This window comes from Triplophysa rosa, linkage group LG3 (genome assembly GCF_024868665.1).
Source record: "Triplophysa rosa linkage group LG3, Trosa_1v2, whole genome shotgun sequence".
Classification (NCBI taxonomy): Eukaryota; Metazoa; Chordata; class Actinopteri; order Cypriniformes; family Nemacheilidae; genus Triplophysa; species Triplophysa rosa.
The window spans coordinates 8,258,623-8,278,226 of record NC_079892.1 but is presented as its reverse complement, the minus strand read 5'-3'; the positions used below and the strand labels follow the sequence as shown (position 1 = coordinate 8,278,226).

The 19,604-nt window shown below is 37.9% G+C and overlaps 1 protein-coding gene across 1 annotated transcript in view; it reads right to left on the bottom strand.

Annotated features, from left to right (window-relative positions):
* celsr1b (cadherin EGF LAG seven-pass G-type receptor 1b) overlaps positions 1-19,604 on the bottom strand; it is a 44,461-nt gene that overhangs the window by 7,028 nt on the left and 17,829 nt on the right. The window contains exons 3-21 of the mRNA XM_057330532.1: positions 18,256-18,478; positions 16,499-16,614; positions 15,446-15,534; positions 9,607-9,764; positions 8,479-8,642; positions 8,018-8,143; positions 7,046-7,212; positions 5,524-5,709; positions 5,329-5,442; positions 5,076-5,250; positions 4,452-4,593; positions 2,830-2,950; positions 2,229-2,412; positions 1,436-1,537; positions 1,260-1,354; positions 921-1,130; positions 646-829; positions 428-565; positions 88-298 (exon numbers count right to left, since the gene is read on the bottom strand). Of these exons, the coding sequence (XP_057186515.1) occupies positions 88-298; positions 428-565; positions 646-829; positions 921-1,130; positions 1,260-1,354; positions 1,436-1,537; positions 2,229-2,412; positions 2,830-2,950; positions 4,452-4,593; positions 5,076-5,250; positions 5,329-5,442; positions 5,524-5,709; positions 7,046-7,212; positions 8,018-8,143; positions 8,479-8,642; positions 9,607-9,764; positions 15,446-15,534; positions 16,499-16,614; positions 18,256-18,478 (2,905 nt within the window). The remainder of the gene's footprint in view (positions 1-87; positions 299-427; positions 566-645; positions 830-920; positions 1,131-1,259; positions 1,355-1,435; positions 1,538-2,228; positions 2,413-2,829; positions 2,951-4,451; positions 4,594-5,075; positions 5,251-5,328; positions 5,443-5,523; positions 5,710-7,045; positions 7,213-8,017; positions 8,144-8,478; positions 8,643-9,606; positions 9,765-15,445; positions 15,535-16,498; positions 16,615-18,255; positions 18,479-19,604) is intronic.

Sequence of the window (19,604 nt, the reverse complement as noted above, 5' to 3'; positions counted from 1 at the left end):
ACAGTTTCCGCATTATAACACTAAATATGAATTCTGTTGTCTGTAATAATTTTAGCATTTGTTTGTATAAAATCCCACAAGTTGCACCTCAGGCTGCGTCGGTCTGGATCATAGCTTTCTGGAAGGAGCTGCCCGAGAGACCTGTAGATGATCACCATGGCAACAGCGGGCATGTCACCTGGTTCTGCGTGCCGTCTTTTCTTAATGGACGCTACTGGATCAGCTGCATTTGATTCATCTATGCTGGTGTCAAACTCAGTTGGTCCAATCTGATCTGATGCCTCTGATGTAAAAATATCTGAAGTCAAGACATAACAAGGTCATTTTATAAAAAGACTATGAAAAACTATATAAGAAAATATTTTTAGTAATATAAATTTATACTACAAGAAAATATAAGGAAGTTTAGCTTAAGCGAGATCCAAACCTTTGTTTTTTTTAACACCGGGTGTATTTGGGAAGACAACGGAGGACTCCAGCTCTTCTGAGTACACCTCACTAATCTCCTGAAAGCGAGGGATCTTGGTGTGGTCTGCGCTGGAGTCCAGAAAATCCACCGCGACAACTTGCATGTTAAATAAATTCATATTAGTACCATCCAGTAGAGCAAAGTGGATTGGATGAGATGAAGGATGAGATACTAACTCATGTTGTCAGTGATGATGGTGAATGGTCTCAGGTAGGTCTTCCTCAGGTTTTGCACCAGGGTGTTGGCATACTCCTCAAAGTGACGCAACAGGTGGGCTGTTCCCCCGTCAGTGTGCTGGATCTTCTTCCAATGGTCCTTGTTAACAGGATCGAGAATAGCACTTCCAGCCATGACAATGTTCTACCACAACAACAACGCACAGACAAAACAAATGTGAGGATCACAAGCACTAAAACTAAAACTTCTGTTTATGTGTGTGTCCATACTGTACCTTGTTAAAGTCAGAATCGTGTGTGGCGGAGAGCTCGAAGCCCTGATGTAGGCTCTCATGTTCTAACACGGTGGTCAGCAGATGGTAGGCCACCTTCACGTCGCTCCCAAAGAGATGGTCAGTGTGGCCGACGGCAGAGTTCAGAAGACCCGCCAGGCTCTTCGATTGCTCTCCGTCCATTCGAGAACTATTCGCATGAAGATCTTCACTCTAAATAAAATATTTTAAAAAAGTAAGTGAAAAGTGAGTGATAATTTCTCTCTTGGACTCGCGTCATGTGACTAATCACTTCATTTTTTACTTATTTGTGATGTTCTTAACTAAAGTTGTAGTCCACACCTCTTTCTTTAGCTTTGAGAAGCTGAGGGACGTGCAGTTGAAGAGCTCTGGTGGAAGCCATCCTTTATCATCGCTACAATGACGGATCGCTGTGCCTGTAGAAAAAGCAAACATTAATATTTTTCCACTAAAGAAAATGAATTGTTTGATTTACCTCATGAGGAGTTGTGACTTACCACTGGATCCTTTGGGGCAGTTTGTGGCTGCAGGACCACCAAACATTGTTCGGGGCCACCAGATACCGTCTGCAAACGCTTTCGGACATTCATCGTAAACCACTAGATAACAAAACATGAGGAAAAAGAACAGTGACACTGATAAGACTTTATTAGGACCAAAAACCTGACAGTCATAACACATACCACATACTGACATGAAAGCACTCATAGAGTATGCACCCATAAACAAGTGTTACACTTATATTTCATCATGCTGTGAATGGTTACTGTAAATAAGCTTCGATCAAAAAACCACGGGTTGTGCAACGATTAATCACGATAAATCACATCCAGAATAAAAGTATATTTTATTTACATAATAAACGTCTGTGTACTGTGCATATTAATTTTGTATTTATAAACACATACACATACAGAAATATAAACTTAGGAAATATTTTCATGTATTCATGTAAACTAAACGGTACTGTTTAGCGTGTTGATAAAATGTTTATATGCTCTCCTACTCGTAAGTCGCTTTGGATAAAAGCGTCTGCCAAACGAATAAATGTAATTTTTATATAAATTATATATAAACATTTATTAATTTTTATATTTTTCTTAAATATATACATGTGCACGTATGTCTTTATAAATACAAAATTAATATGCACAGTAGACAGACATATACTGTATTTTGTAAACACAAACTTTTATTCTGGATGCGATTAATCACGATTAATCGTTGTACAACCCTCGCAGCTCTCCTGGCCAATCAGCTCACAGTTTGGGTGATTGACAGCACACATACCCACACATCCCCCAACCGTCACCTCTGCGAAGGGGTTGTCGCAGCGGTTGCACTTGCGGCCCACCACGCCCATCTTGCAGGCGCACTGGCCCGTCACGGGGTAACACGTCCGGGAATGAGCCCCAAGGTGGAAGCAGTCGCACGGGTAGCAAGTATCACTGTTAGGAGGCCGGTAGTAATTTTCCTAAAAAAGTGTGTCCAATAGACGTCCTAAAAATGTTACTTTTTCGAAACAATGAATGTTATGCTGGATAACATGTAAGATGATTAAAGAATTTAACATTTTCACTGTCCCTTTAAAAACAAAAAATGTCTCAATTAACAATGGCATAGAAACATGCATCGACGTTTGTAAGTGTTGTCATAAAAAGCAACTAGATTTCTGTAAAAAAATAAAATATTTACATACTTTAAAAAAAACTATACGTATGTAACTAAAACAATAAATGTCACATGATCATATGCTGAGGGACTGTTGTAAAACTTCTAGAATTTAGTGTCTTGATCTAAAATGCCCCGCAGCCCCCCCCCGCCCCCCCATACACTTCCAGTGTTGTGTATTATAATTAGAATGTGGAGCATGTGATTACTTGCAGCTTACCTTGCAGCTACACTCTCCTGTGGTTTTATTGCAGTCCCTTTTGAAGCCTCTGCTGACATCGCAGTTACAGGGCCCACAGGTCGGGTATCCCCACCAGCCATGAGCGCAGGGCTGCTCCAATCTGAGTGTGATAAAGAATGAGATGGGGCTTTTCATGAATACAGTATACTGTATTTTCTAGTTTAAAAAAATACAGTATTAAACACATCTGCATTTTATATGTAATTTAAAGATATATTCCTTTAATTGTAGGGAAATAGTATTTTTCTGAAACTTTATTTAACTAAAACATATTTAGTAATGCCTCACATTTTTTACACAACTGTGTTACTGGATAATTATAAAATGTAACATATATGACACGAAGTAAATAATCCAAGTTATTGCGCAGAAAAATGATAAATTAAAATTGAAACTAGTTTATATTTATATAATATTGTTTATATTTAAAATTGTAATTTGGTTTTCAGATAATATTATAATTCATATTATAATATAAATATTAATAATGTTATTTATATAATAATATAATAAACAGAAATATATTATAATATAATTTTTAAAAAATACAGTTTTTAATATTTTTAAATGGTTTAAGCACTGTGAAAGACTGAGCAGTGAGTTCATCTTAAAAAAAAAGAGTTGCTTTGATTTTACAGTAGAGGTTTTTTGTGTGTCTAATTTCAAAGCAAACAGCTCTGACTGCAAGGCAAAGACACAACTGCCTGTCCAACAGCAATATATCATTCCCTTTATTCTTACACATTAAAAGAGAACATTTTATGGTAACAAACACTAAAACTAAAGCATTTAAAAACTATTTTCGCATACAGTAAAATTCACTGTTAACTAAAGTGGCTCTGCCTTTTGTTTTCACGTTATACATAATTACTACAAAAATCTCATGACAAGGCAATTCGGATAAAATAAAATAAACATTCTAAAAACTTCAAATATGTTCAAAAAAGTCAAAATAAGGAATAAATTATAATAAGGAATGAAACAAGATAAGCCAAAGTATATTTTTAATGAATGAAAGAACTGGAACATTTTATCCTCTGCATTATAAAAAACTGTTACACTGGACATCAAAGACACACCAAACTGCGGCACCAGAATTAACAGATGCGGATAGGCGTGCTGTCGCAAACACTGCCGGCGTCTGCCAATCACTTCGCAGCGAAACCTCTGAGAACTTTTAAATGTCTTTAATTTGTTGGCAGATCACTAGACAAACCATCAAACACCAGAGTGGCTGTCAGTTGTGTGTTACAGCATGTGCCTTATCTTCCACTGAACATCCACTGATCATATCTTTTAATCATCAACCACCAGAAATTTGTGCAAAAGGGACTTTTTTTTCAAAACACAGTCCTGATTTTAAAGACATGCATTTCTTGCCAAGAAGAATAAAGCTGTGATGCTGGGGTGTTTTTGTGTGGTTGCCAAGAAGTTGTTATAAGGTTATTAAGGTGTTCAGAGAGTTTATTGCAATATTTCCTGCTATGAGGAAGTTAACAGGCATCCTTATTAGTTAAAAAACAACAAATTAATAAATGATTGAGCAAACAAACAATTTAAAAAACCAATGAATGTGCCAAAGAGAAAATAAAGATACTCACTTGTGCTCACAGTTTTGCCCATAGTAATTGTGTCCACAATGGCAACGGTAGCCGTGTTTGGTGCCGGGTACACGCACACAGGTGGACGTGTGCTCGCATGGGTTCAGGAGACATGCATCAACACAGTCTCTCCCAAAGTAACCTGGAGCAAAGAAACATTTAAAGGTACAGTGTATGAAATTTAGCGGCATCTAGTGGTGAGGTTGCGAATTGCAACCAACGGCTCACTCCACCCCTCCCTTTTGAAGCACTACGGTGGCTGACACAGAACCAAGATGTTGTAATGTTTCCGCTTCTTTGCCGAAGGAGCTAACGTATTTACGAAACGCCCACTGTAGAGCAGTTTGTCCGTTTAGGGCTAATGTAGAAACAACAGGCAAGGGGACCCACAGTGAATTGTAGAAAAACATAACGCTTCATTATGTAAGGTCTTTATACACCATTGAACACATAGTTATGTATATTATATTGCATTTCTGTTGATAGATCCTCCAAAAAAATTACACACAGCACCTTTAATGTACACTTGTACACAGTTAATGAGGTTTTACACAACACTGGGGTTTAAAAGTTTTGTGTTTTGTAATAATGAAATCAGTGTTTATTCAACAGTAATGGTGTTACCTGGCTCACAGACACAGGTGTGAGATGCCCAGGTGTCCCTGCACCGGCTGTGTGTGGGACACAGATTCGACTGACATGTATTCGGCAAATTACATCCATCTTTTACATGGACCCTCATCGCCTCACGCATATTGATGTTAGCAGTATTTGTGGAGGTCTCACCCATTCGTACGCCCTGTGAGAAATCCACGTCATGATATCTCATGAATGAGACTAAACAGACCTTTAAACAATATATCTGTGTGTGATTTACCTGCATGCAGCCAGTAAATCCATTCAGCACAGTGCCGTCTTTTTTAAGCAGCCCACCAATATACAGGTTCTTTAGTTTGAGTCCGGGCAATTCATTACCAATCTCTACGCTCCTCTACATATCAAAACAATATCGTAAATGTTAAAAATACATTTTGGTGATCACACAGGTGATCTAAATTTTGCAACGCTATACCTGAAACATGCCATAGTCCAAAGACACGAAAGCCATGTATTTGATGTCCTTGCCATCTTTTCCACTTTTGAGCTCTACGAGTACGTGGTGCCACTCTCCGTCATCCACACGGACCTGAGGGAAATCCAAGAGCGCCACCCGTTTGACCCCCAGGAACACTTGGAAACGCAGGTGCCTGTTGCTCACCTGGAAAAGCATGATGTAAGAAAACTGATACGGGGACAGTCTCATTTTTCTGCTTTATTGAAGCCCACACACAATAGAAAACAGGATTTTTCTTGCTCTCTAAAGAAAAACGCACTATGGTCAATAGCGTGTGGACATCCCCATGTAATGAACACGTTCAGATAAGCCCATTAAATCCAGTGAAAACAAATCCTAATTTGTTTCCTAACACTATTCCAACTTTGCGGCATCAGTTTGTGGAGGGCCGGTTGCTGTTCCAGCGTGACAATGTAAAGTGTATAAAGAAAGGATTTTCTGAAGAACGTGACTGGCCTGCCTAAAGCCCTGACCTGAACCCTATTCAACATCTTTGGGACAAATAGAAATGCCTAATGTAAGCCAAGTAGTTTGCCCCCCCCCGATGTTCTGGGCAGTGTTGGGTAAGTTACTCTGAAAAAGTAATTAATTACTAGTTACTAATTACACATTCGATAATGTAATTAGATTACTGTACAAGTTACTCTCTTGAAAAAGTATTTAATTACTTATTACTAATTACTTTCTATATCCTACATCAACCTTGATGAGTTAAGTGATTCAAGGATAGACATGAAAAGGCTCTTTTAATTCATTCAAATAAATAATAAACTACATAAAGTATTATTATTAATTACAAATGTGAGAATTATACATTAAAGCACAGATTTTAAAGTTAGGCTTTGAATTTTGATGTCAATTCCTCTTCTGCACACACACATATTACACAAAGTATTTAGTTTAATTACATCAGAAGTAACTGTAATTAAATTGCAGAAAAAATAAGAGTAATCCCTTACTTTACTTTTTCAAGGGGAAAGTAATTAAATTACAGTAACTAATTACTTAGTAACTAGTTACACCCAACACTGGTTCTGGGGAGCAAATCCTTGCATGTTTTAAAGGGATAGTTCACCCAAGCTCACCTCTTGTCATTTCGAACCTCTTATAACTTTCTTTCTTCTGCAGAACACAGAAGAAAATATTTTGAAGAATGTTGTTAACTGGACCCCATTCACTTCCATTGGTTTTGTATCCATACAATAGAAGTGAATAGGGTCCAGTGCTTTTCGGCTACCAACTTTCTTTACAATATCTTCTTTTGTGTTCTGCGGAAGGAAGAAAGTCATAACGGTTCGAAGAATTTTCATTTTTGGGTGAACTGTCTCTCTAAGGTACAGTAACGCTCTCCTTTTTATTTGAATGTTCAGAGAGAGGGTGGAAATTGTCATACATTTTTTAAAAACTTTTGTAATGAAGCAACTTCGCATTACATTATAAGTGACCTATTGCCGTATAAATTCCAGATGACAATACTCACCAACAGATTGATCTTAGAAAACTCCCCAGCACTGGCCTGCAGCAGGACGCCTGCACTCTTTCGGGTGCGAAACATAAGACCCATATACCAGGGAATGGCAATGGTGATATCAGTATCGCTCCATGAAACCAGGGCGTGGCCATCGAAATGCAAGGGGGCGTGCATTACTGCAGACAGAAGGTCATCAGACATCAATAAATGGTTCCAGACATAGCAATCAACATAGTTGGGTGACAACCAGACCAAACAAGGTTGTTGTATTAAGCGATGTCTGTTACATTAAACAAACAGGCATTGAGATGAAACATGTCACTTGATGCTTTGACACTCTCCTGTCCTGAAGTTGAAATAATCACTATCATTCATGTACTCAGGAATGTCTCCAAGTCATCCAAGAGGTTTCTCCAGGAGGAATGTCAAACTTTCCTACACTTTTCTCCTCGGGGCAAATATCTAACATAAATAACAGTAGTGTCTCGCAGTCGGCCTTGATAGTGCGACAGCAATTTTAGTGATATTAATGTTTGGGCTTTTTTTCTATTAATATTTAGACTTTTGTCATCGGGAGAACACAAAGAGGAAATTTTGAAGAATGTTGCTAGCCGGACAAAGGTACCCATTGACTTTTATTGTATGGATACAAAACCAATGCAAGTCAATGGGTACCGCCGTTGTTTGGCTACCGAAATTCTTCAAAATATTTTCATTTGTGTTATGCAGAAGAAAGTAAGTCTTTTTGAATTGACTAGAGGTAAATGATGACAGAATTTTGGGTGAACAATCACTTTAATACAAAGGTATAGTTCACAGACAGTCAGATTTCTACTATGTCTCTTAGTCATAAGTGTGAGTCATTGGTATTACAAAGATGCCAAGGGCAAACATGGAAAAAATCTGTGAGGTGTGTGTGTTTGTCCACTGAGCAAGATGAGGTAGTAAAATAAAAGAGTAGGAAAGAGAGGATTGTCTTACCGTGTTCACAGTTCTTTCCTCCGTAGCCTAATGGGCAGTTACAGGCGTGGGTGTTCCACTTATTCACGCAAACACCTCCATTCTGACAAACAATCTGGCTACAAAAGTCATGTTTTGCTGCACAACCTGAAAAGAAAGAAAAAAACCTCATTTTTAATACAGGGGTTTCAGATTGACATTTTAGACAGTCACAAAAGAAAAAAGAAAATCTTTCACAGTCTAGTTTCAATGTTTTAAAAAATGTAAAAATCTTTTCTTTTTTGCCAAAAATCTTTCATATTTTTTTTATTTTACCCTCACCGACCTTTAAAATAACAGCTTATTTTAACTGATTTATATACTCATTTATTATTTTTTTGGAGCGGAAAAAAATTAATAGTTAAAGTAAATATACCAGACTTTATTATTCGAAAACAGTTCTCAGGATTGGCCCCATCATGGACAAATATACAGTTTCTAACCTGCTGAGGTTCCGTTGTTGGCGATGAAGCTGGCCATGTCTATTGGCTTGCTGTCAATAGTCAGGTGTCTAATGCAACCCACAAAGTCTTGGTTCTGTACAGGGAAATCTTCAGGGAGGTTTGGAACTCCACCCAGGAGCAGAGGTCCGGTTAGATCCAGTGACCTACATATACAAAAAGATCCCTGAAGCCACAAATACTCAAACATTCATCACAGCCTCTATTATGTGGCAAAACACCGGTGTAAAAAGATTTAAGATTAACAGGCATTATAACAGCGTTGTACAAACGTTTGCAAATCAGACTGGAAATTATTTAAAGGAACAGTTCACCCAAAAATAAAAATTCTGTCTTCATTTACTCACCCTCAGGTTGTTCCAAATCTGTATAACTTTCTATGTTCTGATGAACACAAAAGAGGATATTTTTAAGAATGTAGGAAAGCATTCTAAAAAAAACATTTATAATTGTTTATACTATAGTAGTCAATGGTGGCCAACAACCTTTTGGTTAAAAGCATTCTTCCAAATATCTTTCTCTGTGTTCATCAGAACAAAGAAATGCATACACTTTTCGAACAACTCGAGGGTAAGTAAATGATGACAGAATTTTCATTTTTGGGTGAACTGTCCCTTTAAGGTCTGTGTGTACGCAAAACTAAGATTTCTAGACCTCGAGTGCCATTGGGCAGAAAATTGACTCTGCAAACGCAGAAGGACATTCACACTCTTCTGTTTTTGAAAAACAGACACAATTAGCCTACAATGGCAAATCTCTGCAGATAAGCCAGAAGTGTGTTCCATTGTAGTGCCCATAAAACTGGTTTGACATGAGACAGAATCCAGATTGGCAGAGATTAGAGGAAAAAAGATGGAGCTAAGTGAAATGGGTGTAGGAGAACGCTGAGTAATCTCCTGTAATGATCAGCTATTCAACACCAGTCGGCAGTTAGCGTGCCTCTGTGCGCTCAGGTTCCCCGTCGCACTCTCTCTTTCAGAGAAAAATATTACACCCTGAGGACTTTGGATGACGGGAGGTTGTGTGAAAGCAACAGACGTCTGAAGTTTAGCCATCATGAAATGTCTTTGGTTTCACGGTGTCTTTGATTTCTGTTCCTGCTCGACTTACTTTTTTTGTCCCGTTTGAGTGCCACGGGCCGCACAGGTGTAGTTCCCAATTTGTCCTCCAAAACGCAGAGCCATGGCCACATCACAGTTGTCGACTGTAACCACGGCAACCTTTTCCTCAGAGGGGCCGTGAGGGATGCCGTACCGCCCGATATTGGGCTAGAATAACACAAAAGGAAGAAACAAATAGGTTAATGAAATCATTTTTACTACGTCGAAGACCTTACACCTAAGACACTTATAAATTGACTGTTATTGCATTACATTTCTCATTTCTCAAATACAATCTTTCATAAAAAGCATTTGTTAGGTTTCGACCTATTAAACACTTCCGCAGAACACAAAAGAAGATCTTTTGAAGAATGTTGGTTACCAAACAGTGACGGAACCCATTCACTTGGATTGGTTTTATGTCCGTACAATAGAAGTAAATGGGTGCCACCACTGTTCTGTTACCAACGTTCTTCAAAATATCTTCTTTTGTGTTCTACGAAAGAAAGTAAATGAAACATTCCTTATTGTAGACCAATGTACCTCATTAAAACCCAAATCCTTAGCAATCCCAAAGTCTAGACAGCAATCCCTTTCACAGTTTTGTGTAACTGATCAGAATAAGCTTTGTTTGTCTGTCTTCCACACAGCGTGAGATCACTATTTACGTCTCGGTGACATTTCGCCCTTCTCAGTACATCTAATTGGATTAAGCCAATGAGAAGCTGGCAAAGAGAGGATACCAAAAACCCAACCTTCACCTCTCTCCAGAGACCCAGCTTTCACAACCCAGCAGAATTTTTTATCATCGGGCAACACCCTTCCCCCACGCAATTAATGTTGATATCGGGACAGGTTTAAGTGCTGAGATTCTCTTTGATGTTGGCCCTGTGGTGATAAGAATGTCACAGTGACACAGCTGGTCGTGATGTGAATGTCACCCAGTCCTTTATGTAGTTCATTATGGCGCCCTGGTCACCATTCAGATCAAACGCTGGTATTTTTTCCTATTGACTCCTATTCCAAACATGGCCACCATTAACTACCATAGTAGAAAAATTGCTTTATAAATGTATTTGTTCTATTAAACACAAAAGAAGATATTTTAACGATTGTAGGGAAGCAAACAGTTCTGCGGCACTTTTGACTACCATTGTAATTTCCTACTATGGTAGTCAATGGTGGCCAAGAACTGTTTGGTGACAAGCATTCTTCCAAATATCTGTCTCTGTGTTCATCAGAACAAAGACATTTATACAGATTTGGAACAACTCGAGGGTGAGTAAATGTCCGTTTAAGTTTAAAATATTTTACACATTTGAAATTAATTGTGTTTTGTCTGCATGACCAAGATATTTTCATCTTTGTCATGCACAAAATAAACAACTAAAACAACACAGGGCTACTGTATGTCATCTACATTTATTTGATTATGTGGATGTGTATTTTGGCAACGGAGTGGGATATGCTTTACCAACAATGTTTTATGTTCAATTTTCACATCTAATCCAACATTGCGGTCTACAATAGTCACAACAAGTTTAAATAGAGTAACATATCCATGAACAAGGTGCCAGACGCCTCGGGCTGTAGTTGCCGCTTTGACAAGAGAGTGATTGGTTTATGAAAGGCAATAGTTAGTAGTTAGGAACACTTAGAGAAAATAATATATTACTGTATATCAAATGTTAAAGCATTTATAAAAAAAAGAATTGTATTACACCTTCTTTTCCTCAAAGGTGCATCACAATTCCACTATTTTTGGCTGAATGGTTCCATAAAGAACCTTTAACACCAGAAAAACCACATCTGTATTTTTGTCTCCTTAACTGTGACTCACAATAGTAAGGTAACAATAATGATTAATAAATTAAGCTGTCAGACACAATTTTGACTTCATTTGACTGTAACTCACATCAAGATAGTAATCTGCTATTTTATGTTTAAAACATAGATGGATATATTCAGTAGAAGCAAAAGTTATGAATTTAAGCTTTAATATACCAATCAGAAAATTAATTTATAAACTGGGTAAAGCCATGAAGGGAAGGATTTCTATACTTGATGCAAATATACACAATTAATCCAACCTTTCAAGGACTGAAGTTGCCTGTGTAGTCACCTGGATTTACAGGTGGAGTGTGAAACCTTAGTAAACACAGGTGTCAAGGCAGACAGGACAACATGCCAACAAAACAAAAACACACAGCTTAGCCTTCACAAACAAAATACCATCCAAATATCACATTTCCAGCCGTCTTGCTTCTCTATTACAACTTTCATCAGCCGTACGACAATCCGTACAAAAAAAAACACAACCATAAGAAGGATGACGGCCCTTAAGGCCCAAACTGGAACCTAACTATCGTGACACCTTGATGATTCCACTTTCCCTCTTTTTGCCGGCTCCAACAACAGAAATGAGATCGCTGACAAGCTTAACGCCCTCGGGAACACGCACGCACACAAATCCCAACAACTGGCATTAACCTACAACCTTGTAACTCATCAGCTCTTTGTTTCAAAGTTCAAAACAATGGCTTGCCGTGGATCCCTGTGCGTAAACACAAGTTTTTTCCTCTCCATATGGGTTAAACTATGGGTGTGTGGGTCATTCATTTTCCTGTGCATTTGAAATAGAAAAAAAGATAAGGGCAAAAAGGGGAATATTACTGCGTAGGTTGAGACCAATTGGGGACAATATGTTAAAGCCCATTTTAGACACCAAATCAAATCAAAAAGGGAATTTGTTTATACTCCTAAAAGTCGGCAAACTAATCTTTAGCAGACATACATATTTAAAATATTTTATATGTAAAACAGTCCATAGACAAAAGATCAAATAAAATCAGCATAATTATCATTATTTCATGTTGTTTTATATATTTTTTACATTATATTAAAAAAACATGTTTTATTTTATATATATATATATAATTGTTTTTTATATTTACATTTTTAATTATATATTATACAATTAATATATAATTTAACTATATTTTTATTCTTATTTCACCATTTTACTTATTTTAAATCTTTTTTATATTTTCATTTTGTATTTCAATTTTGTATTTTTTTTACAATTGTAATTATACAATTAATATATAATTTAATTATATATTTTATTTTACTTATTTTACTTATCTTACTTATTTTAGATTTTATTTTAATATTTTAATTTTGCATTTCAACTTTAGATTTTTTATTTTACTATTTTACTTATTTTGTTTTATATTTTAATTTTGTATTTCAATTTCAATTTTAGATTTTATCTTTCATGAAAAAAGCAGGCAAAAACAGCAGACATTTAAACTAGATATTGATAGAAACTCAGACATCAAAACAAATATGGAGTCAACACAAATGTGCAAATATATAAATCAGAGCTATCAACATCGTATGATTGATCTTATCATAAAAAACTCCAGATAGAACAAAACTTGAAATAAATACAATATTCTAGAGATTTCAAATAACAGGCTTGCGTGTTTTTATGTGTTGCTGAAGAAAAGAGCCATCTGGCGCTTTTAGAGACTCCAAGCGTCATTGTGCTCCCAGATTAACTCACCAGGGGGTTTACTATTGTCTCCATTCCCAATCGGACTGTTTTTGAACTTGGGGTTTTTAGACGAGGAGGTTAGATAAGGGGGAGCTGAGACTACAAACGCAATATGGCACGGTTCAGGCAATAGAGTTATTGATTCAAGTAGATGCTTTAGGGTCTGATCCCAGATAGCACAATCCATCTGGTTTACGTCTATTTGACGTCTGCATTTACATCTGTAAGACATCTGCAATACATAGTTTGCTCATCTGCAATACGTCTCGGAGACGTCTGAACGTCTGTAATACGTCTGCTAAAGATCTGGAGATCTGCTGCTTAAAAACATCTGCTAAACATCTTAGAAAGAGCTGTTGTACATCCATTCTAAATCATAAACATCTTACAGACATCTTCTAGAGGTCTATATGACGTCTGACAGCAGACATCTCCGAGACGTATTGCAGATGAGCAAACTATGTATTGTAGATGTCTTGCAGATGTAAATGCAGACGTCAAATAGACGTAAACCAGATGTATGTGTGCTATCAGGGATTCTTCTTTTTGTCAATTTAATGGCTGAAATAATGTTAGTTAAAGAAATCCAAGATCAAAATCAAAATCAAACTCGCATTAACCTGAACAAAAAAAGAATCATATTGCATTGGGGGTTGCTGTTGTGATAATGAGCAGTTGCCTGTAAATTTTGCCTTTAACAAAATAAATGGATATGAAATATTGATTTGAAACAGACCACAAAGTGAGACGAAAGACATAAAATCATGTAGCTGTTACGTAGACAAAACGTTATTTGACCGCAGAATCGAGTATTTCAGAATAGTCCAATTTCACTGGTTACCTTACAAGCTATATTGTTTCTAACCGCTAGCTTCTTACAGCATATCCTTAATGCTTCTAATGAGCACTTTAAACCTTTTTGGCCTTTCATCTGTTCTTTGCAACTTGGGTGGAGGTTTTTACAAAGAGAAAAAAATCAAAGAAATTATGAACCCTCACAAAGAAAAAGCATTTTGACTGTCATCCCTCAAGGATATGTGTTTCTTTTTGAAGAGTCCTCAGTGAGATTATTTCTAAAGTTTATAATACCGAGGCTGTAAAAAGCTTTATGGGATATAAAAGAAGCATGTTACCAACATTGCCATATGTTCTGAGAGGCTTCTATGATTTAGGAACATAAGGAGATGTTGCTGGGACGTTAAAGGGATAGTTCACTAAAATAACATTGCTGCCATCATTTATTCACCCTCCAGTTGTATAAAATCTGTATATGACTCTTTCTTCTGTGGAAGAAAAAAGAAGATATTTTGAGAAATGTCTCAGTGGTTTTGTGTCCATACAATGGAAGTCAATGGGGGCCAATGTTGTTTGGTTACCAACATTCTTCAAACACTCTTCTTTTGTGTTCAGCAGAAGAAATTAAGTCATACAGGTTTGTAAAGACACGAAGGTGAGTAAATGACGAAAGAAATTTCATTTTTTGAGCACACATCAGAGCACAAAATACATGTGGTTCAAAAACCCATATGACTTAAAGAACAGTTACCAGAACAGTTCTAGCTGAATTCTGACAAAATATCCAAGTTGCTATTTTTCCACACAATGAAATTGAACGGCTGTCGCTGGTCCCTATCCACTTTCATTGTATAGAAAAGAGCAGCATACTGCTAAAAAACACCTTTTGTGTTTTGTAAGACATTGTGAAATAAGATGCTTAGTTAACAGAAAAGACACAACTAGCTTTTGGCCATGAAACATGACACGTGACATAATAAACATGGCCCGAACTTCAGCAATGCAGGATTTCAGCAACTGTAATCTGAGGGTCAGAACAGTGGAGATGATAAAAGAAACAGGAATACAAGCTGCTTCTTTTGAGAGATGCTCTGTGAAGAACCAGTGAACTTTGATACAGCTAGAGATGCCGCTGACATCATGTGATGTCATTCGTAAAATCATGGTGCATAAATCATGAAGAAACACTTCCTACATTATCTGCATGTCTCCAAAGAAACCACCAGAACGATCAATTAGGAAACTACATACATATAAAAGAATTACATCACAACAGTAAATCTTTATTCAATGTAAAGTCACATTTAAAACAAATGAAATATTAAAAGTCTCAATTCCAAGAATGCAACCAATTTGTAATTGTGGAGGGACCAGATGTAAGTGCAAGAACCTGACCAAAACTCAAACTGATCAACTACTAATCTCAATATTATGGGATGGTTGGCAACAGTTACCTTCCTGCTCCATGTCATTGTGTGAAATACGACTGGCTTACCTTGTTGTAGTAATGTAGATGAACTGTGTGCCACTGGCCATCACTAACCCCGCCAGCTATGAACGGAGTCACTGTGGTTTTAGATTCTCCTGAACAACAAAAACATGAAAATTTTTATTGGTAAAAAGTCCAAGAGTAACTTCTGTAAGTAATCTGATAAATAAAATACAATTAATATTGAAGATAAAGTGTGACTTTTGATTGAAGTTTTTGATTGACATGTTTTCTTTGAGTTTGGCAGGGATGTAATAATATAATAATGTATTACCTTATAAGACAACCAATATAAATTACAGGATTCCCATAACATTATTCCAACTAATTTCAAACTAACCTTGTTAAACACACAAGGAGGGTTTATTATGTCCGGCATTTTCCAGTCCAGCGGTCACAGTAAGTAAATCATTATCTTTATATTGACATGACCTCCCGTGACTTCGCAGCATGCACTGTAAAATATCTTGGCTGTTTATATCTCTCTCCGCCTTAATTATGTTCACTGATGGTTAGCAATCTGGGATAGTTGATCTTTGACCTCTGAGGGTTCATCATTGACCAGAATCACTGTGTTGTTGGAAGTTTTACATTCCAGGACGGTGATGTGCTGTTGTAGGAAATGCCTTTCACTGTCTTTATTCTCAGCTAATGTGGGCTGCTGAAGCTCAGTGGCGCAGTAAGATGTAATATGCATCTGCTCATACTAAGAAACTCTGGGGATAAATTCCAGATTTATTTCCTTTGGAAACAATTCCGACCCGTTAAAGAGACAGGAGGTGGCATTTTATGTTCTTTGACTAGACAGCAGCTCTTGTTGAAGTGTGAGGTTTGACAAAACAAAGGAACAGGTAGACAAAGGAAGTGTGTTTCATTGCTCTTTGGCCACCTGCTTCCTTTGGCACACATGCAGTACACGCTTATGTTGGAGAGATAAAACCCAAAAAGAGGGCGAATATTGAGCAGTCCTATAATGTGTTTTTACACAAATATGAATTTATAATATGAGATTATTCACAGAATATGGTCATATATGTTTCATGAGATTGAACTACTCACCAGCAGAGAAGGTCAGTTGAATTTGTTCCTGCACGATTTCAATAGCAATGAAATCATGACGTTCGTTAAACCTGCCGTTATACAGCAGCAAAGCGTTCCTCTCCCTCGTAGCAAGCCTACGAAATAAAAAACAGTACTTTTATAAACATAATATAAACATCATAATGAACTTGTGAATGAACACATATGGCCCTCCCCCAAGTTCACGCCATTGGTTAAGACCCAAAGTTGCAGTTTCAGGTTGGTTACAATGCACTTTTTCACTTTTTAGGAAAACCAACCTACAAATAATATTAAAGAACCAGTGTATGAAATTTAGCGGCATCTAGCGGTGAGGTTGCAAATTGCAACCAACGGCTCACTTTGCCCCTCCCTTTCGAAGCACTACGGCAGCTCGCACAGAACTAAGATGTCGTCACGTTTTCGCTTCTTTGCCGTCGTCACGTTTTCGCTTCTTTGCCGAAGGAGATAACGTATTTACGAAACGCACCCTGTAGAGCAGTTTGCCTGTAGGGCTACTGTAGAAACATGGCGAATTCAATGGAAGGAGATCCACGGTGTATGTAGATAGAAATAGCTCATTCTAAGATAATAAAAACATAACGCTTCATTGTGTAAGGTCTTTTTACACCTCTGAAGACATAGTTATGTATATTATATTGCACTTCTGTCGATATATCCTCAAAAAAAAACTACACATTGAACCTTTAAGCTGGGACAGGAGAAAATATCTTAACATTATAAACAAACATTGTAAAACTTCAAGAATATTCATTGCCGATCCACAAGCCGACAGGAGCAGCATTCTTAACAGCATCACAACTGACGATTATAAAAAGATACTAGGGGGGAAAACTGATACTCATCGTTACATGGCACGTTTGGCCCTGTGATGAGGGCATCTGGGAGCTTTACAGGGAGAGGTGTCAGATAGCACATGGCAAAGGGGCAGGCTGACAGGAAGTATGAACAAAGATGCCTCCCCGCACGTGGCATCCTGTTTTCATATTTTCCATGAGAAAAACTTGTATAGCTGGTATGTGATGCTGTATAATTTGAGATCTGTTATAGGTGATAGTTAAAGGGATACTTCACCAAAAAATGAAAAATCTGTCATCATTTACTCACCTTCGAGTTGTTCCAAATCTGTATAAATTTCTTTGGTCTGATGAACGCAGAGAAAGATATTTGGAAGAATGCTTATATGCTTATATGCTTACAGATTTTGCCCCCCATTGACTCCCATAGTAGGAAAAAATACTTCTATACTACTATCACAAAAGAAGACATTTTGAAGAATGAACAGCAAGCAGTTCTGGGGCACTTTTGACTACCGTTGTATTTTTCCTACCATGGTAGTCAATGGGGGGCAAAAAAAGACATTTTTACAGATTTGGAACAACTCGAAGGTGAGTAAATGATAGAATTTTCATTTTTGGGTGAAGTATCCCTTTAATACATGTCATGATGCAAAACCTATGGGGAAGTAATGAGTCAAAGGTCGAAGGCCAAACTGGTGTTTAACCTCAGACGTTTTTACCACGGTAGTGTAGTTTCAGCCAAATACCACTACTACAGGTAATGTTACTCTGAAAATTAAGAAGAAAGTTGTCCCTTATCAATTCTGTTACCAAATATCACCAAAATATATCATACCGTACTTTACCACACCATTTAGACACGCTATAAACTAAAAAAACATTATTTTTGGTAACAAATATTCAAACCTTAAAATCTTTGCGGAATGGATGACTCACATGAAGGACATTGTGAAGTGAAACCTCTGTCTCAGCCCTCTGAAGGTGATAAAGGACTGGCCGGGAAAGCTGCGTGTGGTCATCTCGCAGTAGGGCTTTTCATACTCGCCGTCGGGACACTGACACAGGAACCCCCCGACCAGCAGATCCACACACCTGCCACCGTTCTTACACACACCGGGCACACAGCGTCCTAAGCGTGTGTTCACTTCACAGCGCTCTCCTGAACAGACAATTAACAGCAATGTAGTCAAGTACCACAGACAATGCTTTTAATTTGGCCCCTAGGATGTAAAAACAATAAATCACGTTTACAGTATGCACTTACAAAAAAGTCTTTGGGACAATGCACAGACTTTGACTGTTTTAAACAGCCACAAGACTCTGAAGCTTTAATGCAATGTGAATTACAGTGCATTCTACACATATTTTTAGTAGGTGTGGTCCCTGGAAATCAAGCCAACAACCTTTGGGTTTAGCTTAATGTTCAACCAATTAAGCAACATTACTTTCTGGTAGGTCTACCACGCCATGCCTGATGTGGCCAATTTCAATGTATGAGCTCACGGTGTCTCATGCCAATGACCTGGAGAGATTGGTGAGTACACAAGTTAGGAAATAGCTTGGGCTACCAAGATACCTTAGCAACATAGGGCTGTACGGGAATGGAGCTCTCTCTCTTCCCATTTCAAGCCTTGTGGAGGAATATAAATGCACCAAAACAAGGTTAGAGATGACGCTAAAAGAATCCTGTGATCCCTGTGTAAGAGATGCTGCTCCAACAGTAGCGACAGGAAGGAAATGGAACCCAACAACAGCAGTAGGAGATGCAAAGGCAGCCCTCAGACATAAGGACATCGTGGGACAAGTGCAACATGGCAGAGGGGGACTTGGCGAAAGGCCACGTGGCGAAAAGCGACACCAAAGGAACAGTGTCACCTGGTAGTGGAGGAGATTCGGCGTCAAGAGGAAGCAAGTAGATGAGCCAGAGCAGTCTCTCAAGCCCAACAAGGCCGTTGGATGAGGTGGGAAGGCATTGAACGGCACCAAATCACTTGGAGTGAGCTGTGGAGTATGGAAACATACAGACCAAGTTTTATCATAAGAGCTACATATGATTGCCTGCCCTCACCAACAAATCTGCATCTTTGGTATGGACAGGATCCAGCCTGCCACCTATGTGCAGCTCCAGCAAACCTCAAACATATTCTTGTGGGTTGTAAGAAGAGCTTGACGGAGGGGAGATACACATGGCGCCACAATCAAGTACTAAAGTGCTTGGCTGCAGCAGTAGAGACCAAGAGAGTGGCAGCAAATGCAATCCCCCAAAACGCCAAGACTAACTTGCT